Source organism: Blastomyces dermatitidis (genome assembly GCF_000003525.1).
Source record: "Blastomyces dermatitidis ER-3 genomic scaffold supercont1.2, whole genome shotgun sequence".
Lineage (NCBI taxonomy): Eukaryota > Fungi > Ascomycota > Eurotiomycetes > Onygenales > Ajellomycetaceae > Blastomyces > Blastomyces dermatitidis.
Window position 1 is genome coordinate 551,562 of NW_025544775.1, and position 27,169 is coordinate 578,730.

The 27,169-nt window shown below is 44.8% G+C and overlaps 8 protein-coding genes across 10 annotated transcripts; 5 read left to right on the forward strand and 3 right to left on the reverse strand.

Moving 5' to 3' along the window:
- Positions 1 to 904: 904 nt before the first annotated feature.
- Positions 905 to 1,598, reverse strand: BDCG_01428 (protein transporter SEC61 subunit beta; the record flags this gene model as incomplete). The annotated part of the gene is made up of 3 exons (XM_045416932.1): positions 905 to 939; positions 1,122 to 1,449; positions 1,596 to 1,598. 3 exons carry the CDS (start codon positions 1,596 to 1,598, stop codon positions 905 to 907), a joined length of 366 nt encoding a protein of 121 aa, XP_045273887.1.
- Positions 1,599 to 1,970: 372 nt separating this feature from the next.
- BDCG_01429 (high nitrogen upregulated cytochrome P450 monooxygenase 1) lies at positions 1,971 to 6,611 on the forward strand. 3 transcript variants are annotated; one of them, XM_045416935.1, is made up of 7 exons: positions 1,989 to 2,269; positions 2,354 to 3,245; positions 3,299 to 4,463; positions 4,593 to 4,775; positions 4,863 to 5,203; positions 5,301 to 5,751; positions 5,872 to 6,611. In XM_045416935.1, exons 3-7 carry the CDS (start codon positions 4,067 to 4,069, stop codon positions 6,183 to 6,185), a joined length of 1,686 nt encoding a protein of 561 aa, XP_045273888.1. In that variant the 5' UTR covers positions 1,989 to 2,269; positions 2,354 to 3,245; positions 3,299 to 4,066; the 3' UTR covers positions 6,186 to 6,611. The 3 variants fall into 3 exon arrangements, with proteins under 3 accessions (XP_045279581.1, XP_045273888.1, XP_045279582.1); XM_045416933.1 differs by having other exon boundaries at positions 1,971 to 2,269; positions 2,338 to 3,236; positions 5,301 to 6,611; XM_045416934.1 differs by having other exon boundaries at positions 2,354 to 3,236; positions 5,301 to 6,611.
- A 269-nt stretch (positions 6,612 to 6,880) lies between these two features.
- On the reverse strand, positions 6,881 to 9,765 carry BDCG_01430 (uncharacterized protein). Its single transcript, XM_045416936.1, has 4 exons — positions 8,736 to 9,765; positions 8,236 to 8,674; positions 7,955 to 8,149; positions 6,881 to 7,834 (listed from the first exon to the last, which is right to left on the reverse strand). Exons 1-4 carry the CDS (start codon positions 8,816 to 8,818, stop codon positions 7,532 to 7,534), a joined length of 1,020 nt encoding a protein of 339 aa, XP_045273889.1. The 5' UTR covers positions 8,819 to 9,765; the 3' UTR covers positions 6,881 to 7,531.
- Positions 9,766 to 11,302: 1,537 nt separating this feature from the next.
- BDCG_16355 (uncharacterized protein) lies at positions 11,303 to 12,024 on the forward strand (the record flags this gene model as incomplete). The annotated part of the gene is made up of 3 exons (XM_045425601.1): positions 11,303 to 11,433; positions 11,525 to 11,631; positions 11,780 to 12,024. The coding sequence occupies 3 exons, from the start codon at positions 11,303 to 11,305 to the stop codon at positions 12,022 to 12,024; spliced, it is 483 nt and encodes a 160-aa protein (XP_045279583.1).
- A 32-nt stretch (positions 12,025 to 12,056) lies between these two features.
- Positions 12,057 to 12,407, forward strand: BDCG_16356 (uncharacterized protein). The gene has a single exon (XM_045425602.1). The coding sequence runs from the start codon at positions 12,210 to 12,212 to the stop codon at positions 12,387 to 12,389; it is 180 nt and encodes a 59-aa protein (XP_045279584.1). The 5' UTR covers positions 12,057 to 12,209; the 3' UTR covers positions 12,390 to 12,407.
- Positions 12,408 to 12,900: 493 nt separating this feature from the next.
- BDCG_01432 (uncharacterized protein) lies at positions 12,901 to 14,976 on the forward strand. The gene has a single exon (XM_045416937.1). It carries the CDS (start codon positions 13,667 to 13,669, stop codon positions 13,991 to 13,993), a length of 327 nt encoding a protein of 108 aa, XP_045273890.1. The 5' UTR covers positions 12,901 to 13,666; the 3' UTR covers positions 13,994 to 14,976.
- Positions 14,977 to 15,246: 270 nt separating this feature from the next.
- BDCG_16357 (proliferating cell nuclear antigen) lies at positions 15,247 to 19,519 on the reverse strand (the record flags this gene model as incomplete). The annotated part of the gene is made up of 11 exons (XM_045425603.1): positions 15,247 to 15,264; positions 15,381 to 15,667; positions 15,803 to 16,232; positions 16,344 to 16,384; positions 16,533 to 16,542; positions 16,609 to 16,676; positions 17,448 to 18,059; positions 18,115 to 18,566; positions 18,631 to 19,118; positions 19,198 to 19,403; positions 19,471 to 19,519. 11 exons carry the CDS (start codon positions 19,517 to 19,519, stop codon positions 15,247 to 15,249), a joined length of 2,661 nt encoding a protein of 886 aa, XP_045279585.1.
- A 2,073-nt stretch (positions 19,520 to 21,592) lies between these two features.
- On the forward strand, positions 21,593 to 26,129 carry BDCG_01435 (calmodulin-binding protein Sha1). The gene is made up of 3 exons (XM_045416938.1): positions 21,593 to 21,988; positions 22,045 to 24,875; positions 24,952 to 26,129. Exons 2-3 carry the CDS (start codon positions 22,088 to 22,090, stop codon positions 25,494 to 25,496), a joined length of 3,333 nt encoding a protein of 1,110 aa, XP_045273891.1. The 5' UTR covers positions 21,593 to 21,988; positions 22,045 to 22,087; the 3' UTR covers positions 25,497 to 26,129.
- Positions 26,130 to 27,169: the final 1,040 nt, after the last annotated feature.

The window sequence follows — 27,169 nt, forward strand, 5'->3', positions numbered from 1 at the left end:
AATTCATTTTTTTCTCAGTTGCCCGCTCCCACCAGGCAGAGCTGTAGTCAATACATCTCATTCTACTACTGTGGCCAACTGCAGCAAGACACGCACCGGGAATATAGCTCAATATTATCAACGGGGAACAGGAATCAATCGAATAAATAAGCAGTAGTTACGCCATTCTATGTATACATTCTCATCTACATAGCGCAAGCTTTCCATTACAAAAGACCCGCGTAAATAAGAAACCAGTCGTGAATTCGAGTGAAAGAGAAGTAGAAGGTTTACAATGGGCCGGAAAAGCGAACAGAACGGGCAAAAAATATCAAGAATATATTATTTACGACATGAATGGTAAGAAACAGAAGAAAAAGACAATACAGATTTTGCAAACTTGAAAAGGAAATATTGGTCTTGCGTGTGGAGCGGGTGGGAGTGAGTGTGCGCGTATAGTCTGCCCTCTGTACTGCAGACAGGAGGGTGACGGTCGGTCGAGGTATGTAGAGTGAGATTTAGGTGGTAGAAGAAAAGAGACGGATGAGGATGGGGGCATGCCAAACCAGGCGTCAAAAGTGCACGCGGAGCAAACGTTGGAAACGTTCACGGTTCCCTCTTTCGCACATTGTGACATAGGCATCAGTGGTATGTATACGAGGAGAATTAGGTATAGAGCGAGTATTTGGAGCGTGTATGAAGTCAAGTCAAAAGCCAAGGAAATAGTGTAGGAGGACAAAGTCGGCCCGTTCAAAATGCAATGAACTTGCAAGCAACCCATAGAAATCCCAAGCGAGATATTTTCGCCCGACTCCGCCAACGGTCATATCGTACAGGCTATTGGATTATGTTCTTGTTCGCGAACTTAAAAGGATAGCGTTTGTCGAGGATATAGGGTATCGAACGAAGCAGACTAAATAAACGTTTATGAAGAGAATTTCCGTGTGATTTTGGCAATGACTGTGGAAACCCATGTCAGTGAAAAAGGCAACAGGCAAGAAACACTGCCATCCCCCAGCTCCAAAAGTACATGTTGGGATCCAGCAAGATCACAAAATTCCCACTTCGACGACGAAGAATAGGAAGCTACCAAACCAGTTCAAACATGCACTCCGGGCGAGAGCCTAGAGAAAACAACATACCATGCAATCCAACAACAGAGAAAATGAAGCCCAAACTCAACACCAACACCACGACGGGATCAACCTTGAAGCCAGGGCTCTCATCTGTATAGAGCTTCAGCATGGTACCCGAAGAGCCGCCCGCACCAGCGGAGCGTGTGGACGCTGGACGCGCATTCCGGATAGATTCCTTGTGATCTGCAGCAGCGCGACGGCGCATAGCCGTGCGTGGTCCGCCGGGGGGTGTAGGCGACGAGGGGCGGTTGAGAGACGAGCCCGCGATGCCAGAGGCGACGCCAGTTGACGCCTTAGCTCCTTCAGCTCCTGAGTCCGGACCGGATCCTGAGGCCTACATTTTCGGGATATATGGGTTAGCAATAGGGTTTTCTTCTCGTTTCAAAATCCATTCTAGCTTCTAGAGAAATGAGAAGCTGGCTTGGGTGTTTCGAGAGGAAGCGGTTGAGGTCCAAGAATGCGGAGATGTAGCCAACTTACCATTGTGTTGTTGGGGGGGGCCCTTAATAACAGAACCAGTTGAATAAGTTACGAGGAAGTATGACTCAGGTCGACAAAAAAGAAAGGAAATAGATAGGAGAGGAGTTGGCTTGTGGACGGGGTGGACGTTGTTGGAGGTACGAGCAAGGGGGAGCGAGGACAGCGAGGTGAAAGTTGAGGTTGCGCTGTTCCTGAAGAGGCCACGACGATGAAATCATGGAGTCTGTGTCTGTATTGTCACTCTTGGCGTAATATAATCCACACTAGGGCAAATATGCTTCCAATAACTCCGTACCGGTATTTAGATTTATTTACTGATTAAACTTACCAGACCCTCACCAAACTATCCTGCATATATTGCACAAACAAACATCGCAGGAATCTATCTGAATGCAGGAATACAGGAGATAATAGAAATATTGAAACTAATGTTATTTTACAGTCATGACCTTCAACAAAGATTATCCAGAGATAAGCTTTTGCTACTACTCATATCTTTGAGTATGCTATTATCACAATCCTCACAGCATGATAAAAGCAAGAAAACACAAATGTCATCTGTCATCTGATGTCATCTATGACAGAGATATCAGATTTTGTTTCCCACAGAAGAGCTGCTGTAAATAAATTCAGACAGCATGAAACTATGAGAATGAATAAGAACTAAAATATTTGTGAGTCACATCTGAGTCTCAAATCATTTCAAGATATCATCACTTAAGAGAGTCTCATTAATCAGAAGCTGTTAAAATTCACAGGTATGTTCCTCTCCATTCCTCCGGCTTTCCTTAGCCTATTTGAAAGTGGTCTCGGAGCCAAAATCAGCGCTGATCGTTTGAAGAGGAGGGGGAGGAGAATTTTGGCATCAGCAAGGGCGTGGAGATTGCCTTACATTTCGTTCCTACTACACGGAGCAGGTCTTGATGCAAAGCTGACCTGACAACGCGCATATGTCCAGTAGGGATTGCCCAGTGGCAGCCGTTGAGGTTGCGAATATGGGATCCGAAATGCTTAGTCTTCCAAAGCAATGATAAGTTGGCTATTCACGGCTATCATCAACAGCTTTGCTGAACGACTTTAACGCCGATAGACAGCATTGCATCTTGCCAGAGGAATGGAAGGTCAGCATCTTGCTCTCAGAATTGGCCCAGTAACACTTTTGGCCACTTCTAACAAGTAATTGGGTAGGGGTTGATGTGAAAATAACTATGGACTAACATCCAATGTATTAATATAGAGAAGAAAGACTAGATCTATTCATAAATAGAATTTGCTTTTGTTCTTTCCCTAATCAGCAGCCTTGCCTTTATTTACACTGTATACATATATACATACAATACAATCAATGAGATATTATTAGCTGGAGGGGGTCAGATAGTTGCTTTGTGCTTATGATCTGGGTACAAAACTTGGTGTTGAGCTTGCAGCTTGCAGGTTGAGGCGAGCGGTAAATAAATAGCTTACAAATCATCCAACTTGTTAATACCAACTAGGGCTCAGTTATTTACTAAATAACACTCACTCACAGTTCTTCTTCCATGCTGCACCGGCTGCAACAACTAGTTTTTGTGGAGGACAGAACTTTATTATGTCGTATGTACGTACAGTACATTGGGACACCATGCTCAACCTTAACTACCTGTAAGCCCTGTACGCCCCTGAGACTTTTGGACTCAAGACGAGCCTGACTTGTTTTGTGGAAGGAAACCTAGGGCTCGCTCGCTCCCCTTGGAATTTTCGACAGTCCGTCATGGACACCTCTGTCACATATTCGACACACAGAGAAAATGTATGGATAGCATGAACGGATCACCCAGTCCTATCAAAGGTTGTGTTGTGCGGCAGGATTTGGCCTGCAGCAGCTCGGACACTTGGTGAGAACTAAGTAACTCATATCTGGGGCATGGTCAAGCATGGTCCAGTCCTTAATCCTGGCCTAGTCCCCCAGCGGTGAGAAGAGAGAGCAACCACGCGCATCAAATATCCAATTCCCGTCTGGGACGGGGGCGGTGATTGTGGACGCTGCGGAATATCCAATTCCCGTCTGGGACGGGGGCGGTGATTGTGGACGCTGCGGGGTGGGGATGGAAACAACCCAATCACGGCCCCAATGTTGCACACATCTCAGAGTATCTCCGTCAGCTTCGGTCCCCTTGATTGTCGACAAATGGACCGGCGTCACCTTGCACGGCATATCTAGGCCTGCTCGGTATAAGTTCATGAAGTTGCGCTTTCGTGCAACTTCCAATATGTCGGCCCTATGGGGCTGATTAATTTCACCTGCAATTGACTAGTTTACTATTATTTATATAATCTCGTGTATTATCTTTCCAGCTAGCTGCCGATCTGGAAACAACTATCTTATTTTCTCTTCTGCTGGGAAGAGACTTGTTGTTCTGAGTGTGCATTGTCTGTCTCCCACTTTCATCAACAAGGAGACACGCTGAGAAGAAGGAAACGAATTGGGCACAATGTTGCAACTCGCTTGCACCGCAGGCATCGCACTGGGGATCCTCTCCCACCTTCTACTCTTTAAGCATGGCGAATGGGACCGATATGCTCCCACTTTGGTGTTGTTCTACGCGTTTGCTATGAGTGTACTGAGCCCAGTAGTGGTCTTCATACTGATGGAGCTCTCCATGCTTAGCACATTGTTGCTGGTGTCCACATTCTGGATAAGTTATATGACTGGGCTTTTCGGGAGCATCGGTCTCTACCGCGGCTGGCTCCATCGTCTCACCCAGTTCCCAGGTCCGGTGGCTTGGAAATTATCCTCTTTCGGGTCAATCAAGGCCTCTGTGGGAGAATTCAAGTTTCCCGTAAAGGTACAACAACTTCACGAGACGTATGGAGATTTTGTTCGCATTCGTACGTTTAAATTTGATTTCTTTTCTTTTTTCCTTTTTTCCTTTTTTTTTCTTTTTTTTCTTGATCTGGCTCTCTACTCGGTAGTTTATGAAGTCAAATTGTTGTATTTCTAACTACGTATCACGCCAGGGCCCCGAGAAATCTCAATCAACCATGTAGATGCTGTTCGCGATATTCATGGACCAGGGACTACCTGTGTCAAAGGCCCATTCTACGACATCACTTACCCATTCAGATCTCTCCAGATGCTCCGTGACAAGGGCGCCCATTCCAGAAGGCGGAGAATCTGGGATCGCGGACTTGGTATAAAAGGTTAGCCAACGATCATCAACCCTTATATTCAATTCGAACAACAGCTACTTATTTATAGCTCAAAATGAATTAACATCACACCTCCAGCCCTGACCACATACGAGCCTAAAATACTCGGCCACTGCGCAGATCTCATAAGCCAACTGAGCGCGAAATCAAAGGGAGGCAAGCCTATCCATATCGGCCCGTGGATGAACTATTTCGGCTTCGACGTCATCGGCGATGTTGCGTTTAGTAAACCATTCAACATGGTAAAAGATGGGAAGGCGGCAGAAATCCTTGAAGATTTCCTGACGTCAAAGCCGGCATTGGGAACGCTTATCTGTGCCCCGTGGACATTCAATCTTGTGCAAAATCTCCCTGGATTGCGCAGGTTATGGGAAGCACGGACAAAAAACCATGCGCGCAAGATTGCGGAAAGAATGAAGGTAATGGTCTTATTAAGCGCCTCCCCTACCCGCTCTGTCCGTCTTTTAATAATATCGTTCCACCTAACGTACTGCGTCATCGTCACGAAATATCCAGCTAGGAACAACCTGCAAAGATCTCTTCTCCTATCTCCTCGAAGACGGCCCAGCCTCGCCCGCCGCTTCCGCCCCATTAGTTTTCTCCGAATTCTCCGTCCCCGGCGACCTCGCCTGCGACTCTGAACTAGCCATCACCGCAGGCAGCGACACAGTCGCTGCAACTCTCACCTCCCTCATCTACATCCTCGCCACGCACCCAGATAAGCAAACCCTCCTGCAGCAAGAGCTCGACACGCTCCTCACAGGCATTGCCGACATCTCGTATCAAAAGCTGTCTGTTCCCAATAACGCCCCGATGCTCGAAGGGGTCATTCTTGAAACCCTGCGTTTATATCCAGGGACTCCGGGGGGGATGCAACGCATGACGCCGCCGGAGGGTGCACGGATTGCTGGCAGATGGATTCCCGGCAACACGCTCGTGTCTACGCCTACTTATACCTTGCATCGTGGTAAGTTACTTGACTCTCCCCCACACACCCTTTTAAACAACCCCCACCACCATTTTGCCACACACGTACTCTCACGCACACACACACACACACACACACACTCACTCACTCACACCCCAGACCCGCGCAACTTCGATCAACCAACCACCTTCATCCCCGAGCGCTGGTCCTCGACACCAAACCTAATAAAACACAAAGAAGCCTTCAACCCCTTCCTCATAGGCGCCAACTCCTGCGCCGGCAAGGCCATTGCGCTCATGGAACTACGCTTCGTGACCGCGCTGATCTTTCGCAAGTTCACAGTACGCTTGCACACGGCTAATGCTGCAAAGTCATCGCCACTCTCGTTCTTCGATGAGCAGAAACCGGGCTGGAGGGATTATTTCACGGCGAGCCCGCCGCCTTTTGAGGTTGTTTTGGAGAGGAGGGGGTAGAGACGTAGTTTGGATGATCGGCTAACTATGTGATGGGAGATGGGGGGGTATATTTCGTCTGTTGGTTGGAAAATGGAGGGAGCGGGGGGGAGAGGGGGAGAATCGCATGTTGCGGCGATGGATATCACTTGTTTTCTTGATTTTTATTATTATTTTTTTTTTACGACGATTGATGATTTTTGACTTTGATGGTAGGTAAACTGGTCGAATAGCGTTCATTATTTGTTTGCTTTCTGTTGTTGAAAGCGGGTAAGGGAGGGCAGTCATGTTTTCTTTTTCTTTTTTCTTTCTTTTCTTTATTTCCACATGTTGCTACTCTATCAAATGATTAGGGGAGTATAGTTGAGTGTCAGGTGTCAGATTGAATATGGTCTCAGCATTTTTTTTTCTTTTCTTTTTTATGAATATTAATAATACTTATCTTTTATCATGCTGTCTATCAACATCTACACAAACGCGATAAAGTCAGCCAGTCGCTTGCAAGCCCAAGCTCCCTTTATTGTATCTCCACTAGGGCAAATAGACAACGTAGCTATTAGGTACCTAGGTATCCATGCAGATGATGCGGTGTGTACTCCGTATACATCCAGCACAAAGGGTAGGAAATAAGGACAAAGAGCATTCCCATGACAAAAGTAAGAAGAAAAAAAAAAAAAAAAAAAAAAAAAAAAAAAAAAAAAAAAAAAAAAAAAAGATAACACGGAACCAAAATATTTATACACATAACGATCCACCCTCTGAGAGGAATCCACCATACCAAGGTACTGTAGGTAGGTGGCTAAGCTAGATTCGAACCAAATTCACTTTTGTCTCGCTTCGGGTATCTGCTGCAACAAATCAAACGGGGGGGAGAGAGACATGAGCAAAAATGGGTGCTTGCTTGAGGGGCATTATTATAGATAAATAAATGTTGGTGGATACAAAGGGGGCGGGGGGAGGGGGGGGGTATAATATTTTGCTGTTTTGCTGTTATGATTTCGTCTTGTTCGTAGATGATTGTAAGGAAGGGGTTTTCAAAATACTCAACAACTCGCCTCGCTCTGCTCACCCGCTCCAATCCAATCCAATCCAATCCAATCCAATCAATTAATCAACCAACCAATCAACCAGTCAACCAATTCAGTAGATATAGAGAGAACGAAAAACGAAAATATCAATAAGATGGGAGTAAAAAGTGGAAGGGAAATGAGCAAAAGAAACCGAAAAAAACGCCTGTTTACATAGAAGAAAAAAAACTTAAACAGGCACACACATGACAAAAAGGGAACCAAGGAAACAAAAGGCCGAAAAAAACAGTAAAGCGTTAGAAAACTAAGCAAAAAAGTCCAGCACCCCCAGCGTCTAGCTTAATCAATCGTCATCCTCGTCGGCAGCGGTCCGCCCGCATGCAGATTCGACGACAACTCCGTTGTATTCGGCTTCTCATCATCACTAATGACCCTCCGGGTCGACAAGTGCGGTTTCAAGCCCTTGTTAAAGTTGCGCGTGCAGATACACGCGTTGACGATGGTCATGATGATCAGCACGATGGTGATGACAGTGAAGAAGGTGAGGGAGGTGCGAGCGGCCTTGTAGGCGTCCATGCGCGGCGGGGTGTACATGCGCACGAGCTTGAAGAGGAAATAGGCTAGGCCGCCGTGGTAGAGGAGCTGGAAGAGAGAAAGATTCATGATTAGTTGATTGATTGATGATTGACGTGCGGATAGGGGGAGTAGGGGTTGGTATGTTAAATGGTTTAGGTGGGGTAGGCAGTTTGGGTGGGAGCTTACAATGGTGATGATCATTCCCCATGTGTTTTCCCGACGGGTGGACCAGGCAGCGCCTAGGAGGATGAGGATGGTGACGGGGATGGCTATGATAGTGAGGATATACTCGGTTGCTTTCTTGTCGGTGACGATGACGATGAACTGGACGGTAAAGCCGAGGAAGAAGAAAAAGTCGAATTTCAAAAGGGCGATATAGATCTATATATTGCGATAGATTAGCAATTTAGCCAAATGCCAGGTTGAAGGAAATAGGATAATGGGACATGCAAAATAGCAAGTCTTACCTGGTATGTTAGATATCGACGCTTCATTCGCAAATCAGCGCTGATATGTTTATAAATGGTCCAGGCAAATTCATCGTATAGTTTCCAGGCAATGAAACTCATGCACAAAGACCCAACACCAATGATGACAGGAATGGCAACAAGGAACGGCTTTAAGTCGGACCAGATTTCCCTGTCAATGTTTTGGCCGGCATTCAGCTCAAAGATAGCCTCTCGGATCTGGTCCGTTTGCACAGCGCCGTATATAAGCAAGCCAACGTTGCAAATACATAGTCCAATGACTTGGATGGTGTTTTTCATTCGAAGCGCATCGTACGTCAAAACTAGCTCGTATACAAAACCGAAGATGTAGAGGGTTAAGAAAGTCGGGATCGTTCTGGAAGTAGCTGTGGTGCTCCAATTGCCTCTGAGTTGGGACTGGAAGCGAGCAAAAACATATCTATAACGTTTTCCAAGATTAGTAAATAAAAACCCAAGGTATATACAGGAAAGTAACTTACGACTCAAAACCCAGAATGATAGCAGCCTGCACGCAAGCAACAATGACGAACGACCACGTCCAGAGCGAGGTTGGGCGATACATCTTTGGCTCTGGTTCGGTGAAATTGATATAACCTTCTCTGGCACGGAAGCCGGTTGTTGAATGGCGAGCCGACGAGTCGAAGGCCCGTCCCCCAAGGAAAGAGGCGCGCGACGGATTGGAGGGAATTTTGGCGGTTCGCTCCCGCACGGAGCTCGACGCCTCTTAACAGAAAGACAATGGATGAATTGGGGAGTCGGGGAGTCGGGGAGTCGGGTGGTTAACGAGTGTATTCGAAATTGGTGGTGGTGGTGGTGGTGATGTTGAGGAATTGGGGATTGGCTGACGATGGGGGGCCCTTATCCGCAGCCGGACAGACGCGCAGAGAACCGGTGGAATTGCGGCAATAGTAGGACTGAGATGTTGATCGGAAAAGGGACTAATAGTTATGATATGAATTTGAGAGATTCAAGACGGTCCAATGGCTAGCTAAGGACAGATGAAGACCCCTTCATGCGTGCCCACCACCTTGGCCTATCCAGCAACAACCACAACAACGAGCAGCAGAAGAATGGGCGAATGAGCTGGAAAGGGAAAAGATAAAGAGGGAGGGGGAGAGAAGGGCTAAGGGAGGAGGGAGGAGAGGGAGGAGAAAAGAGAGAGGAGAGAGGAGACACAAATGCCAAACACACCCAGACACAGGCTAGAGTGTCAAGTCAACGAGGGGGGTTTGTGATGGTTGTGATGGTTGTGATGGAGCCCAGCAAAGGGGAACGACAGATGGAATGCCCAGACTGCCAGAGCAAAGTCTGAAACGCGGTGTCTAGGAGTTGTCAAGGCCAGCGAGAGGGGAGGATATGCTGTAACCAAGAGAACGGGAGAGAGGGTTGGACAGAGAGAGGGTCGTTATAACAGGTAAGTTAGCAGATAACCCAATAATAATAATAATAGTGAAGAAGAAAAATAAAACCAAAAATAAAATAAAAATAAAATAAAATAAAATAAAACAAGCGCAGACTCCGCCCTGGAGGATTGGAGATGGAGAACATGACAAGACAAGGGCTTATTAGGCTTATTAGGCTTATTAGGCTTATTAGGTAGTTATCGTATCTGAGGCTGGCGCAGGCTGGCGCAGCAGGCTAGGCATTATTGAACTGAACTGCTTAACTGCTATAACTAACTAACTACTAACCTAACTGCGGCGTAGATCCATAAATAATACTGCGTTAGTTACAACTACAGAAATAAGCACATCCAACTGAGACTCAGCTCAGCTAACTAACTATCAACTCAACCACATGGTCCTTTTTCAGCTCGCAATGTCCAACCGACAGTGTGTGTATACGCTGTACGGAGTAGAATCAATTCAGCTGAATCAGAATCAATTGCAATGTCGCGGCGCTGGGGTGGTAAGACCGGGGTGGTAAGACCGGTGTAGAGTCAGTAAATTGAGGTTGGTTATAAGAGAGCTAGCTATTCAGATGAAGCTTGATTCAGCTACTTGCTACAAGAGGATAAGATGATTCATATAAAGATTGATATATATATATATATTTCAAGTACTCAGATATATTAGAAATAAATCACTTGATTTCTAGAATGATAAATCAGCCAATTAAAGTTAAATTAATAAAACTTCTCTGGGAATTCTCCCACTCAAGTGATAAAGTTATATTTAGTAGAGAGAGTTTATAACAACATTGCAGTGATACCACGACATCAGTTATTTTACAGATATCTATTTTTAATAATAAGAAAACTAGAGTCCGAATTCTGTAATCTATTATTATTATGTTTTTGAAAGAATTAACAGCTAGTAAATTAATAAGTAGTTAATATCAGTTTGCGAACACTGTATATAAGTAAGAGAGAGTGTTAATAGTTATTGCCTAGGTGCCTAGGTACTGACCATGGCAGTCACATGTCTATTATTAGAGAACCTTGCTAGCTAAACTACTACTCCTGTACTCTGCTCTGTACGTAGTTACTCTGTAACTACGTAGATACAAAATAATAAACTAATAAGCTATGACTATTTCATAACATAAATATTTAATGAATTTAATCAACTTGATCAATTTTATGCCAAAAAGGCCATTTTTCATGAAATAGAGAAGAAGGGCTTGCTTGTTCTCAAAAGGCCCACCGCACCGACCCTGTAACTAGATAACAAAGCCAGTATGATTCCAAGGTGTGACCCCCATGCACCCCGCTCTCTGAGATACATATTTGCCATGCGTACTCCGTATGGATCAAAAATTAGAAAATTACCCTGTTATCATGATGATCATGACCATGCTTTATTCTCCGCACCCACCACACCACCTTGGCACCAAAAACGGCTGTTATTTAGGTAAATAGTACTTTTGAATAACTATAATCAGTTAACTACTTTCTCGACAGGGCACGCCGATAGTTAACGTGCGGAATGTTCCTCAAACAGATACCATGGCCGTTCTTCCGTCTGTGAATAACGTGCCACATCCAGCTGGATAATACCAGAGGATTGAGTAGTATACGCCAACAGCACCAGCACACAGACATTCAATGCAGCTCGCTCCGTTGAAGGCCAATGTCCGATTTGCAGTTATAAGCTATATTGATCTCGAGGCGATCAAATGTGACAAGTGTGCGGGCCAGCTTCTAGAACCAGAACCCCTTCAAACTGAAATAATCCTGTGAGCAAAAAATCGATGGCTCCGTCAAAGCATGTTTTCTTGGAATTAGACAAACAAACTGCAACCGCTGAAACTTGAGGTTTTCTTTCAGAAAACGCTTCTTCAAACGGTGTTTGGCCAAGCCGCATCACGTTGGCGTGGTTGAACGAAATGGGGAACGGACGTTGGAGGTCCCGCTCCCAGGCTACGAGGAGAGAGGTCATATATTCGCGGCTTGATGCCTGCATGCCAGGTATACTCATCAGTGGTAGAAACATGGCGGCAGAGTCATGATGGTGTCCAGCTCTATCAGTTCATTGAAAAGGACAATGTTGTTTTTCATTCTATCATCTTCCCCGCTTCCCAGACGGTACTAAGACCAGTGAGCACAAGTTCATCATCATTCGCCAACGGATTATCTCACCTACGACGCTGGAAGGGTCTCTGAGTCTCGCGGTATTAGCGTTTTTGGAAATCCTGATCAACAGATGGGGGTTCCTTCAGATGTCTGGCGTTATTATCTGCTGTCCCGTCGACCAGAGACTGGAGACATCGAATTCTCCTGGGACTCGTTTATCAGAGTATAGTGCCCGACTGGACGAAATACCATGAACCCTCGTTCGGCGTAGGAAGGAAGAAATCAGCAATCTCCTCACACAGTCCGTCGAGGAACTCGATGTTGTCCAATCTGCGCGCCGGCCTGGCCAGCGTTTTCTGCTCATCACATACCCAAAGCACAATTTATTCCTCCAGGCGAACAAGCTCGATGGCAAATTGCATGAAAACGAGCACGCAAAATGCATCTCGCCTCCATTATCGCTCCATACATACCAGACACGGCTGAGTCCATCTGCACGCAACTGCGCGTAGAAGAGTCATTTCCCATCCCCTACCGTTGGAGTGCTGATTCCATCAAACCTGGTCGTGATATTGGAAACGCAAAACTGGGCGCAAAACATTTGGAAGCGAAGAGGTAGAGAAAGTGAAAAAGTGGAAGCAGCAACAATAAAGGCAAAAAAAAGTCTATAGTGTTGAAAGTGAATGGGATTTCGAGATCATGATCAGTCCCCATGAACTAATAATACATGTTAGATTGCCACGGGGATTCGGATCATGTCAGCTGTGTTTTCAAAGCCTCGTTCAATCTGGTTTCTTGGGAATAGAAGAGCGGCAGTTGGTATTTTCTTTTTTATTATACTCTGAGAGCATCTATCGAGATATCGTTTCCTTCCCATCTCCAGCTTGGTGTTAAAAATGTTTGAACGTTAATAAAAGTCAACATGTAGTATTTAGCTTGGGTAAAATATTTGCTAATAAACCGTTTTCGCTAATACTTCGAGAGCTTCGTAATTATTGTTAGTTGATCCGTCTCGTAAAAGTAATTGTTTACTGTAAGGAGCTTGTCACCGTGAAAGCTCCCTTACAGTAATAAATAGTAGCAAGATCGAGGGCACTAACCGTATCCATCCTAGCGTTGTCCCGCACAGTCAGAGCCGCACTTTACTCCAAGCATCAAGTTTGTTTCTCTTCCTTCTTCTTCTTTTTTCTCTTTCAAGCGTCGTCCTCACCAAAGCTGCGTTTCTTTGCTACACACGTCAGATCTATCTCTTTCCTCACCCTCTTCAGAGGGAAGAAGAGAGCTTAGCTATCTGTCTCTGATTTGAACTCAATCCTCAATCAGAAAAAATCACACATGCAAATGAGAAATTCGGAGTAATCTTCAAACACACAACCCGCTCAACTCTCAGCAAAAGAGGGTTGGGCCGGTACTGCCCGCGAGGGCCTGGCGTGAAGAATTATCACACGTCTGCAATCAGGCATCAGAAACTTCGGAGGGGATCAGGGTTCCAGGGTCGTGGGAAACCCCAGCTTCCCTCCCCCCCCTCCATGGGAGAGCCGTTGCGAAGATTGTGTGTACATCCTCCCTTCTCTCTCCGCTTTTCCTCCCCTGTGGGTGGTTAAGTGGTTGAGGGAGGGGGGTTGTATGACACTTTAGTGCAATACGCAGCGTACTGGGTTCTCATCTTTTTCTTATTTTTAGAATGGGATCGAGACTGGTATGAATTCGATTCCGATTACTCTGGTGGGGACAACGCTTCAATCCTTTTTTCTTTTAAGGTTCGTTGTTGTTGTTGTTTTTCTTCTTCTTTTATCACATATTTGACCATTCCCGCGAAGATCTGTGAAAAACCATCCGGGTTAGGGTTTAGTGTGGTTTTATTTTATTTTTGTCTTTGAAGGGATACTGCTAATAATGTCATTTGTTGTGTTGGAGGTTCCTTATAAGAAACGAACGGACAAAAAGATTTCCCCCCGGACGCCACCTCGCCCTCTTTCTCACGTTCTTATTGGCGAGGGTTGGGGGCAGTTCTTGGTACAGCCTAGACGGGTATGCGAAACATACCACGGCAGAAGTGCTTCTTCTTTTGTCCCCTTCGTTCCTCTTTGCTCTCTTCTTGGAGATGGCTACATTCGATCTTGGGAAATGATGTATGGATTGCTGCCGTTGGCTACCTTACCTGGCTGGGCGAGTGGGAATCACTGGGGAACCCTTGTCACCGTATGTAAATATCTGATTTAATTCAAGTTCTCTCCGTGGCAAATATTACCTATCTTAGCCCTGGTGTATCCTACTATCCAAATTTATCAAATGCGTTCTTAATACTCCCATCATGGTCCGTTTCATCCGTGAATAATGCGATCTTTGGTTCTTTGACTCAGCACCAAGATGGTCAGGCTTATTTCAAAAAAAGTCGCCAGTCTCTTCAGCTAGCAGAGATTGCAACGACGCCTCTAACTAATACGCCGTTCAAGGCTCTGTTCTTCACAATCCTCGCCGTCGGGGGCCGGGAGCTGACTGCGGCATTTCAGGAGCGCGAGCCCCTGGCGCTGTTCATCATGATTTTCTGGGCTGTGCTAATTCACCTGTCTGCTAGAAGCAATGTTCTGTGGCGGGTTGGGAATATTGGGTAGGAGATTGTAGACGAGATATCTGAAGTGTTGGTCACGTCGCCATTTGTGCGGCTTTACGGGGTTGGCGAGACGATTGTGTGGGCGAGAAGGGAGGTTGGGTTGGATTTGGAGGCGGAGTCGGGCTTGTCGTCTGCGTTGTTGTCGTTTTTGGTGTTGTAAAATCGCGGGGGTGTGGTGGACTGTCTACAGGAACTACTAGTGCTTTCCAATCCAGAACCGGAGTTACTGTGAACGAATGAAATGATGATATTTAACTCCTAATTGTGGTGGTTTTATTTTATTTTGTCTTACTTCTTATCTCGAGGGGAGATGAACGAACATGCGCATGCAGGGCTAATTGTCTCAGATACTACACCGCTGGATTGTATCACCGTGTAGTCCAACGGTACTGATTTGCATACTTTGTGGAATCTTACCTTAGAAAACAAAAAAGTCATAGGCGTTGAATGTACATGTACATTACCTCAAATCCTTTGACCGCAACGAACAAGAATCTTTGAACGTGCTAATATACCTGATGGGACGATCCCATGCTATAAATAAACTAGAAAGAAAACTGAAGGAGTACCGTGGAATGGAAGTTGAGTTGGTTAGGTATATCATTAAATCGTGTTTATTTTAAAACTCGTAAAATGATTCTTCAATTATATCGTTTCCCTATTTCCATTGAAACGATGAAAGAAGAGAAAGAAAGACGTGATATAGAAAACACCTTGTGGAGGGATTCATGGTTGACCGACTACAATCGGCATGGTGGGGAAGGGGCGCATCAGGGGGAAGAACATGCTTCATTGTTGAGAAGGTTTGGAAAATCTTTTGTACCTTCTGTTTTGTTTTTCCCTATTTCTCTCTTTTTCCACTTCACTCTTCGTCTCCGATCTGCAGTGCAAAATATATTAGAACAGGTCTCAGAAGTTTGAGAGGGGACAAAAATAATTCCATAAAAGCAATAACATTGCTTTCCAGGAGCAAAATGTAACGTATATACGACATACCTTTGGCGCAAGGAAGAATCTCAGATGGCCACTGCCCAATCCGTACTCGACTAGGAGCGGCACTTCCTGTGAGAGACACAGACGAACGGACGTCGACAGGCCTGTAGCCTTGCAGAAGTGCATAAGATATTTAAGGGAGAAGGTGAGGGAGACGGGCTCTGAGAGGGCGATGGAAACGTTCTGGTCTGGATTATCGACGTTGGTGTGTTGGCGGAGGGTGATGGCGCCGTTGCCAATCTCGCCTTGGCAGGAGAATTTAACACCATCCTTGTTGGCTTCGATCATTACTGTTCCGGTGTTGTTAGGTCGGATATTTCTTCCATTTAAAACCAAAAAGCAAAATACAGATAGGGATGTCGATTATGCCGGGTTGAGCAGATCTATTTTCACTTTTAAAGGGCCGAAAATATCAGTTAACATACCAGACTCCGACAAGTTTCCCAAATCCGTACAAATCCTCCTGAACTCCGTCGACGGCATGTCAACTGTAGCCGCATACTCTGTGTCCGGAATCGCCAGGTGCTCCTGGTCAATATCCATAAGCTTGATATCATACTCGCTCAGCCGGTCCGTCTGCGCGCTCTCAAAGACGAGGTTAATGACGTCTGGGGAATCCTCTGCCTTTAACGTCAAAATGTCTTCGTTTTGTGCAGCTCGCAGAACCTTTGTGAGAGAGACCAGGTTAATTCCCAGCGCGACGTTGCGGTCGCAGCGGTAGGGGGAAAAGCCTTCTGCTTTCAGCATCATAGAGACCAGTGCCACGTGGGAGTTATCCATGGCTTGGAGGGCGATTCCTGAGTCATTGCAGTCGAAGTTGCAGTCCTGCACTAGGTCTTTGATGGCATCAACAACCTGTTGTGATTTTGTAAAAGAAGTTGTCAGTTTTTATATTGCGTTTGGTCGTATTGTGAGATCGGTGGGTGGATAGGAGTAGCGTGTTGTGGTGGGTGCCTGCCTGCCTACCTTCTTCAACAAACTGGCTTGTTCTAGCCGTGCTTCCAACACTGTTTCACGTCATTATCAATCCCAGGCCAGATTTAGTAGCTATTAGAATTAGATTACGCACTCTTGTCAATTGAGGTCTAGGAGATCAAATAGAAAAAGAAAACGGAGGTGATGGTGAAAGCGTCTGGCGGGGTAGTAATTGAGGACGTAGTAAATTCTGATAAGATATTAAAATTGTCAGCACTGAAATGGCAGTCAATGTTAAGCATATGAGAAGACTTACACTGGTATAAATGTGTCCGAATTGGATGTAGTGAGTGTCAAGCAGTTTGTCGGGGGATGGGAAAGTGTCTTGAGTTGAGGATTGAAGTTTGTGAAGTGGTGAAGCGCCGTCGCGTGCAGACACGAAATCGCGTGGATGCGGGCATCACGTAATTTTGCCGGTTTCGCGTTAGCGCAGTTACATTTTAGACCCAGCCTTTGCATGCATCCTTCATCCCTATTATAAAGAAAGGTACCTAGATGCACGCGCAGAATCTGCGAAAGGCATTATGATGCTGGGGTCAATCCCTTTGGATATCGAATATAAGTAGTATCTTAACAAAAATATCTATAGGTACAAAATTCAAAAATAAATTGGGGGAAAATACATTATCTAGAAATCATTCGAGTCGACCAAATTTCAAGCGCTGGCTTGGGAACAATAACAGAAAAAGAACCATATAGGAAGAAACTCCGTTCAAGATATGCCGAATAAATGATAACGTAGATAGCGAGAACCCAAATCAAAATTCAATGTCATCGCATGACTCCGGTCACCGCTGAATATAGGGTATCAAACACGTGGCTGGGACTGGTGGAAACAACCAGATAGTTCCAAATATCTCCCCACAGATGGAAGAAAATATGATCGGAATGCTCATAATAACGGTAGTGTACAGATGGGCAGTCCAGGCTCATCTTTAAACTTAGTAAAATAAAAAAATAAAAATAAAAATAAAAATAGAATAAAATAAAAAAAGAAGTAGAAGAAGGGCAGGAAGAAAGGAAGATAGGAAGGAGGAAAAACCTATTACATCATTCAGATGCTGGTAATCCGTGGCCCTGTTTTCCCGCGCGGACGTAGTCTAATAACTGTTTCTAGCTCTCTCAACATGTGTGTATTTGCGTCCGATTTCTCTCGTGCCACGGCTTGTCTAACCCGCTCTTCTTTCATTCGGGCTATTCTTTCATCTCTTGTCATGGAGCTACGTTTCCGGGGCAGGGCAATTGCTTCAAAAACTTCATCGTCATCCATGTTGTTATCTGGGCTTGCGAGGTGCTGGTCCTCGCCATTCAATGCTCGAAGAGCCTCCGCAGGGCCCCCTTCAACTGCAGTCACGCCACCTAGGCTAAACGTTGGAGATGCTGGCGTCCGTAGTAGACTTGTGGGCCGCGAGAGACGATCGGGATTTTCCATAGTGGCTAATAAGGAAGATCTTCCAGCTTCCCACTCTTGTAATAATCCCCTTAAATCCGTCCCGATAGATTGGTAGAGAGTTGCCAGTGTTGTACCAAAATCTACATCATCCGTTGCTCGCTCAAGGCTGGCATCAGATTCCTCGCGAATAAGTTGCATTTTGGCATGTATCCCACGGATGCCTTGGGACAGAGAATTGAGTCGCCTAAGTTGCGCACGATGACGGTCTTTATTTGGGGTAAGCTTGGATTGGGGGGAGGGTGGTATTATATTGTCTAGGCCAATTTAGTACGTGTATCCCGCTTAGTACATCAAGCCAGTCGCACTTACAGTCTTGCTCGTTGAGTATTGCTGCCAGTCTTTGTACGCAAGCTCCATTTGTAACAGCGAGGCGTTGCATCTCCTCAATAGCAGTACTCCAATATGCAATATCGGCTTCCCCGCCCTCCGCCGGTAGCGCTAGCAAGCAGCATAATGTGCCTTTTCTAGCGGCGTAAGCTCTCGAAAACAAGTGTCTAAGAGATCGTAATGAGGTCTTGTCTTCCAATGGACTGTCAGTTGACAGAGACTTGGGTTCCTCAAGTTCCTCTGGCGAGAAATCATATATGTCGTAATATTTTTCTAAATTAGCAGTATCTGTAAGTGATCGTAGATGTCGTTTTGCATCCAAATATTTCTCTAGCATCTCCGAAAGGCACTCTGAAAGAATGCGCCGGAGTCTCAAACAGCGTCGTGTTTGTGTTTGCTCTTCCAACCGGGTTATTGGAGGCATAGGGGTGCTTCTGTGTGAATTGTTAGGGTAAATTCGGTTCGTTAGGAAGTATATTTGGATATTTAATAACGAACATTCTATATCCTCTGGAGACCAGTTCCACCTCCTGTATCAAGACAACCGAAGCCGATGCCGCAGAATCAAAAGACTGTGCGTTGGTGACGAGAACAGATGCAACATCCACGGCCTGGCGACGAAGGTATTTCAACCACTGACGCTTAGCGAAAGCGTAGAATGCTGTCGCGACTGCCAGAAGAAGAATGATAAGGATACAGACCCGCCGGAAATCCCAACCGGAGCCCTGGCGAGATCTAGCCCAGTGGAGTATCCAAACCACGGAAAACGATGCCCCGGCTGTGAATATAGCCCCTCTTAAACCAAAACTTGCTGCTCGTGTGCCTGGCAGATCAGCATTATGAGTTGTATTCGATAGTAATCCCGACACGGTGCTGTACGACGGTGCGCTTTGCTCGTTGAGGAGCTGGGAGGCAACAATCGTGTATCCAAACTGTTCAAGAAACCGCTCGTTCTCGCTCTTCCCTATTTTCGTGCTAATCGCTGCCTGATGCGTTTAAAAAAGAGAAAAGTCAGCAAGACGTAGTCCCCCAGAGGATGCGTGCGCGGCATTGTTTCCCCCGTACTTTGCAGGCATTATGGATCTTGGCTAGAGTTTCTTGCTGGCCCATGGGTTTCAATTGTAACGGTGCAGGCAGTTTATTTCGTATTCGGTCTTGAAATGTAGGGGGCCCTCGAGGAGCGAAATTCGCTGTCAACGAATCTAGAGGCGTTTGAGTTGGGTGGTGCTCTTCATGTTGAGGTGCCCAGTCTTGCTGTGCTACTCCCTCGCCTGTAAGAGTCCCCGAGTCAGCAGCGTGCGGCAAATCCATGGCAGGATAAAATACTCAAGGACATACCCTCCAGGTAGTCAGCTAATGGTGAGTCTTCATAAACCAGCGCCTCCATGGCGGAAGGGCATGGTTCGTGGGGCCTTTATGAGCAAGGGCAGAGGCGGCGATTGAAAGGTGAGCTAGAAGGCAAAATGGCGCTCTAGGAACAAAGCGAATGGGGTTAATATAGTGCGACGGAAAGAAGATTGATAGTAGTCCAAACCGTGAGTGCTACGAGATCGCATGTACCATGACTCTTCTGTTGTTTTGCCTGCACCGAAATAACCCTCTTTCAACAGGGCGATCTGGAGTTGAGGGCAGTATGCGCGCCAGAACGAGACATAGGGGGGTTTACTGCCGGGGCCACCTGACCGCGCTAAATAGGCTGACCGATAAAAACCGCCTGGACAGAGAGCGGCAACATCGAAGTTCCCCTTCCTTTTAGGCCTTTGCCGGCCACACCACCAGGCATGAATCATTAACCCCTACCCTACTCTACCCTTCTGGCTGCTGGAAACGGTTTGTCTCCGTTCCTGGCTTCAGGCTTTGGCCGCACTCGAAAATACTGCTTGCAGAGAAGCAACGCGCTATGTTCTTTGGCTCAATGTGCCTGAACCACTTGCGGGCACCACGGCCCACAGGCTGCATATTCATTCTACCTACAACACTCCACGCAACGATTCGTCCTCTCTGCTGGCATCATCGTATGCGCAGCTAAACGCATGGTTCATGGGTACCTGCAGGATTATAATCATTCCTATCCAACGTGCTACCATTGTCTGCGCAATATTGAAACATACCCCTGCTATCGTTTCTACGAGGATGGATTGTCGAGCGGCTAAACACCCGCTCCATCTTTATTTTACGCAAGTTAGTTAACTGCCGGTGTGGTTTCTGAATTAAACCGCGTTCTTTGGCAGTTACTGAAGTCAGACACCTCGTGTCGAGCAAACTTATTGGTCGTGCTAGGATTGGCTAAATTGACGACCCATCTCCACCACAGTTGCAACACGGGAGATTAGCTGGAGATTGGTATCAACATGCATGGGCGAAAAAAACATTCGTGGGACCTGGGCATTTTACAGCAATTGCCACGTGTTACAACGCTTGTAACCTTCTCGATGCCTGCTTTACTTCGGTCAACTTTTCGTTCATTCCGAAATTGTTGCGTTACCAACACAAATGCAGCAGTCAGCACTCCACCTATGGATGCTCAGTCAAAGGCTGCAATGATTAGGTACACTGTTATCCAACCCATTGATCCTGTTCGATCTTCCAAGTAGAAAACGTCTGGTGGCTCATTTTGCATTACTACATATCCCTAATACCCATCTGACGAGGCATACAAACTGCAAAATGAAAGCCTAATTGACATCCTCTCCTTGTCTCGCAAATATTTAGCCTTCCTGTGCTTGCTCTCTAGGGCCTACGAGGAAGCCGCGTTCTGTGCTCTCCTAGCCTTCATGTCTCAAAGGCGAAGCATCCAGCTATAACCTTTTCCCGCATCCTCCGCCTGCCGATCTAATAGGTACACATTGGTCAGTACGGCCGGATCTTAGGAACGTAAGATTGATTTCAGATGAAAATACCAAGACGGAAGGAAGCCACAGTTTGGTACAACTCTACTCTACGGAGGCTAAATCAAGGTGCTCAGCTCTTCTTACCGTTTGAAGGAAGCGCACGTTCCATTGCCTTCTCCGTGCTCATGAGGCATCATCATACACTACTTAAGCCTGTCAGGTTCAGTCTTTGTGTGTTAGGAAGAGCAAGCATCTGCTTCCCTAGTTATGCCATATAATGATACTTAGGAGGAGAATGGAGCTAGCCTGATCAGCAAGCACACACACCCAGATTTCTGATAGTTCAGAATTCTCTTTTAGAAGGATATCACCAATGTATATGTGCACATACAATATGTATGTGTGTATATACTCTCAGTCAGGTATTCCAGTAAATATGTAAATTAAAACCTTAGCAGCTATATCCGAAAGCAGCCAGCTTCTCAAATCCGGTCTCTCGCTCAAGGTCGAGCCCACTTATTTTGTTCATAGAAACTGTATCCTCAGGAATGTGCCAAAATATTATGTCTTTCGTACAGTTTTCAAAGTACCCTATGGGATTTAATTCTCATGCGGCACCTAGGTAACACCTACATGTATGCCATTTGAGGAAGTAAGCAATTCTATAATGGAGTACTCCGTAGTTAAATCAGATAAGTCGAGTCTGGGATCCCGTCGATTTTGAGTTTCGGTCCGAACCGGGAGGGCTTGGCGCTTCCCAGAACGAACAGTTGCCCCAGCAACCAAACCCGCTCCTTGTTAATCTGTAAACATCTTCAAGATGTTATATTGTGGTGAGGGACATCAAGAGCTTCGTCACGTCTCGAAAATGATTTAGCTCAAGGAAAACATTCGTTATCAACAATTTACATAAAGATTTCAACCCTCTTCATGTGAAAATCTCACACGTTCCCTATGAGCATCGTTTTAAGATGCTCCCATGCCCCTAGTACGCATAGTTTTGTATAGTGAAGTTTTGCCTGAAGGTAAGGCCCAAAAATTGTGACAGTTGCTACTTTCATTCATTGCTCAGAACTTTTAGAATTCAACGTGTTGCGAGACCGCCATTCTTGATACCCTAGAAGATGTCGAGGGGTTACGGTGATATAGGGACACCCTGCCCTACAGAATGGAAACGAGGCAGCAAATCGCCCTTGAGTAGCAGCGGGAATATTTATGACCTCGATGATGAGCTTGGACTTTATGATGATGATACTGCCGCAATCGACTTTACTACTGACTTCCGTGCCCCATTGACAAGAGTTAAACCGAGAAAGGGGGGAAAGGCAAAAGCATTTGATATTCACGAAGATGGGCTTGATAACTTGGGGCTTGGGCAGGGCAAGCAAACCGAACCAAGCCAGCGTACAAGGGTTAAACCTATAAGTAAAAACTCGTCGATGTTGTCACAACCAGCCCAAAGATTCCAACGGCCTAGGGTTAGCTTCGCCGATGTAGCATCAGCTAAGCTTGACAAGCCCACTGTGCAACGACAGAACCCTCCACAACCTCAGAAATCCCCTGTTATAAATAGGCGCATTGGGAAGCTGAAAGAGGAGCAGCCAACAGCTGCGACTGATGACCCTCTGAAGAAGGCAATTAGGAGAAGAACCATTTACATCCCTCCGGAAGACACTACCATTCCCTCCGTTTTCATGGGCATATTCAGTCCAGTCAAAACTCTAAATCCTTCTGAGGAAAAGGACAACGCAGTTGGGCATTCTGACATAGATAGCTTGGAATCCAAGATTTCTCGAAAACGGCCGGGAAGGAAGTCATTCGCTGTCGCTCCCCGACGTGCACCCCTTCAGCCTTCATTAAAACCGATGCAGGAGTCTAGTGTCAAACATGATATAGCAGGTCAGAACGGTGGAAAGGAAAATATACCTCCAGGTGGATTAATTGTTCCTGGCGACAAATATAAGAAATCTAAAGGAATAGATTTCCCTGTTTTTGATGTGCCACGTACTGAAAAAAGGAAGAGCATATGTACCGTGGAGCCTGTCAAAAGATCTACACCGACTGTTAAGCCAACGGCGAGGACGAAGCCTGAAACGCGGCGAAATTCTCAACCCACTGACAGGAAGATACTCGGCAATAAACCAAACGTGGCCGTGAATTCAAAGGCAAGCCTGCGAGAAAAAAGCGCCTCCAACCCCAAGGTTACCTTGAAGGCTCGCCGGAGCCAGGGCACAGGGCCACAGCTCTCTCCACCTGCCCCTAAGCCGCCAACGATAAGAAAGCCTCCAGTACCAAAAGGACCTCCAACGAAACTTACGGTTCCCAGCGTTCCTCCGTTGACGATCGATCAGAAATACCCTCTATTAACTGAAGACATATCTAATCCCGCTATGTATGAAGAGAGTTGGCTTGCACATCAAGAGGCGGCAATCACCCAACTTGTGAATGGTCTCTTTGACTCTGCACGAGAAAACTCAGGCCAACATGATAGTGACGCCCTTAGACACGAACTTTTGGGGATCTACCAAGAACCCTCTTTCTCCCTCCTATATAAACGAGTTCACGCATCTATCGAATATGGGGCGTTGGGGGTACCTAAGGATGTTTTGGCTCGTGCAAATGGTTTGAAAGAGGATATCGGACGAAAACGCGCCTTCCTCAATTTTTGGATGGAAACTTATGACCTTTCTGCGCTTCGAGCCGCTGCGGAAACAGTAATAGGTCGAAGGATACCCGTTCCAAATCGACCGAGTAGACCCAGCAATTCCACAATTTCCGCTTCGCCAAGGGGAGACAGACAATTCCGTCGTACGATAGAGTCATTTTTGGAAACGTTTATTCTACGAAATGAAGATGTTGGCGTTGGTACTGCTGCTGGTATAAGTGGTGAGGATGCCGGTACGCCGCGTTGGTCTTACCGAAGAACTCTTTTGCGCAGTATTATGATAATTGTGCTCCTCGATAGGGCAAGGTCTAGTTCAGAAACTACATTGCCGCGATGTTTGTTTACTCCGTCGTCAAAGTATAAGTCATCAGCAGCTGTCCTCCAGGGGCTGGGGAACATGCTGCTTCCGTCTGTTGGCGACATTATCCGGCCACTAAGTCACCTTGACTGCCAGGTAGTCTACAAACAACACCCTCTACAAGAATACGATTATCGCATTAATAATCTTGCTGTGGATCTTCGAGATGGCATACTTCTTACGAGGTTAGTAGAGCTACTTCTATACCCGTCTGCATCGGCTCTACTCTCCCAGCAACGTGACCTTGATGCCACGAGTACACTTACCATGCCAACTGGGGAAGTTATATCTCTATTAGAAGGAGAAGAAGACTGGATACTTTCTCAGCATTTAAGGCTGCCCTGCATTGGTCGGGCGACGAAACTATTCAACGTGCAAATCGCACTAAGCGCTCTATCAGGCCTTCAGGGCATTGGTATCATAGTCAAAGATATCCGTGCGGAGGATATCGTTGATGGGTACCGAGAAAAAACCATAGCGCTGCTCTGGGGCCTTGTTGGGAAATGGGGGCTGTCTGGTTTGGTGGACTGGGACGATGTTAGAAAAGAAATTCGACGCCTGGAAAAAAAGAAAGAAGCAACTTGGGAAAGTAGCCGAGGTGGACACGAATTTGGAGATCGTGATGAAGAACTAGAAGAAGAAGAAGAAGAAGAAGATTTTGATGCAGGTTATGAGAGGCATTCGTTCCTTCTCAAGAGATGGGCATCGTGTGTTGCACGACTTAGGGGTATTCGACTCGATAACTTAACAACGAGCTTTGCTGACGGGCGCATTTTCGCGATCATCGTCGATGAGTACGAAAGCTTTATTGTTGGGGAGGAGAAGAGATTAAGCTGCTCAACTAGTTTGGACATGAGACTTCGGTCTTTGGGTTGTAGCAGTCAATTCGGTAAGCATGAAGCTCCTTCGTTTTATCATCTCCGAAAAAAGATATGAATAAGCTAATATATGTTTCGAAACCTCAGCCTCCCTTGTGGCTCCAGCACCTTCATCTCCCTCTTGCGCATCCTCATCTCACTTTTTTGATCGAGATTTCACCCTCGCAGCTCTCGCTTTTCTTTGCAGCAGGCTTCTACCCGCCTCAAAAAGGGTCCGGGCAGCAATTGTTCTACAGACAGCCTGGAGACGAACACTTGCCCAACGCCAACTTCAACAACGCCTCGTCGCTGCAAAGGTTGCAACGGAATGCATGGCGGTTGTTCAGGAGAGAAATAGGGTAATATGGGCAAAAGGGGTTATTATCCGCTGGTGGAGGCGTGTCAGGGATAACCGGACAAGGAATTTCCTCGCACGGAAAACTCGGGCTGTTGAGAAATATCCAGCAAGGAAATTAACAACAACCATAACACATCCTCATCACCCTAGAAACAAGACAGCGTCGAGAGGACGGAGGAGTGCCAAAGTTGCTTTCGCGGAGGATGTTGTCCTGGATGATGATCCTCGATATGGGCGGTTGGCGGAAGGGAATCTTCATCAACCTATAGAGTCTGATCTTTGGCTTGATCTTTGATCTGAAGCCGGACCGCCAAAGGCCCTTTTATCATTGTTACACTCGTTTTTTTATATATCTATACTTTTTCCTTTCTCTTTATAGCGCTAGCGAATATGGGGAGGGGCGTCTTGGGTGGTACGGTCGTTTTACCAAAGCGCGGGGGGTTTGGCTTTGCTTTCCTGCACACACATCACAATAACATTCAATCGTAAACACATACAGATTAGTATACCCTAGGAACAGCTTTACACATTTTAAATACCCCTTTTCAGGAGAGGAAATGGCTTTACATGCTCGATAATCTACCATGAGCACATTTCCCAATTGAAGGGGCTGCCCCACTCAAAAAGAACGGCCTCAACTTCATAGTATGACTCAACTGTTGACATGAGAATATTATTATACAAGTAGACTATATAGACTAGAGTGATAATAGTTTTCATTTCTTAGTTATCTTTAGCAATATTAGTTACAAGAGCAGAAGAAGAGAGATTGTGTATGTGATAAGTAGACTGATTATGTGACTGTGTGAGACTAGAATCAAACTTTATAGTTATCACATTGTCTAAAGACATTACTTTTAATCACAGTTTGTATTTATCACATTAATCTTAAATCATTTTATTTCAAATATTGAAGATTTCAGATTCACTTTTCAAATAAAAATTTAGTCTTAAATAAAGAAAATATTTGAATTTTTAATCTCATTTTCATTTTAATCTCATTATTAAAAGTGATATTAAATAAAACTATGAAATTATTTCTTATTTATATTATATTATAATATAATGTAATTTATTATTTAATGAAATAAATTATTTAACAGAATACTTTTTTATCTTAATTAACTTTAATTATTAAATTATTTAATATATTTATAAAAATACAAAAAAATAAAGTTTCTTTTGAGAAAAAAAACTTCTTTTAATTATTAATATTTATAAAATTAAGTAAATTTCTAGTCTGCAAACTATTGTTAAAATTAGACTGATCAGTAAAACTATAAATTTTATATTTAATCTTATTTAATCTGATTTTATACATTTCTTAATATAAGTTTTACTAGAACTGAGTATTAAAAAGTTCTGAAAATAAATTATTTCTTTTAGAAATAATGTGAAAAATATTTAGATTTAATTTAAGAATAGTGAAATAAAAGTAATTTCTCAGAATAAATAGTGAAATATAATTATTCTTTAAAAATGTAGCAGACTATATCTGATTAATAGACTATTTTATTACACTTCATAGATTTCTGCTAAAAGCTTCAATTCTCAGTTACTGATTCTTAGCTGAAGAACTTATAAAGTTTCTATTCTTTCACTGTGAGCTTTACTTTATATATGTATAGATATTCACCTATTTCTATTCTTTTACTTTAAAGCTTTGTCTTGTACATGTATAAATATCTACTTTAATTGTCAATTCTTATACTTTCTCTTTTATTTTTCTTTTCTAACATTTTTTACTTTTATATTCTAAGATCTATAAATATTATATCAATCTATTCAGTGTAGATCTCTTACACTTGAAAAACATTTATTATCTTCTTATTAGAAATAATTATTCATTGAGAAGATATTCAAACATATAATAACATATAAGAAATAAGAGAAATAAACAATCAGTTAAGCAAACACTGAGTCTCAATTAATAAAGCAGATACTGAGTTTTTAAATAGAAGCTTGCTT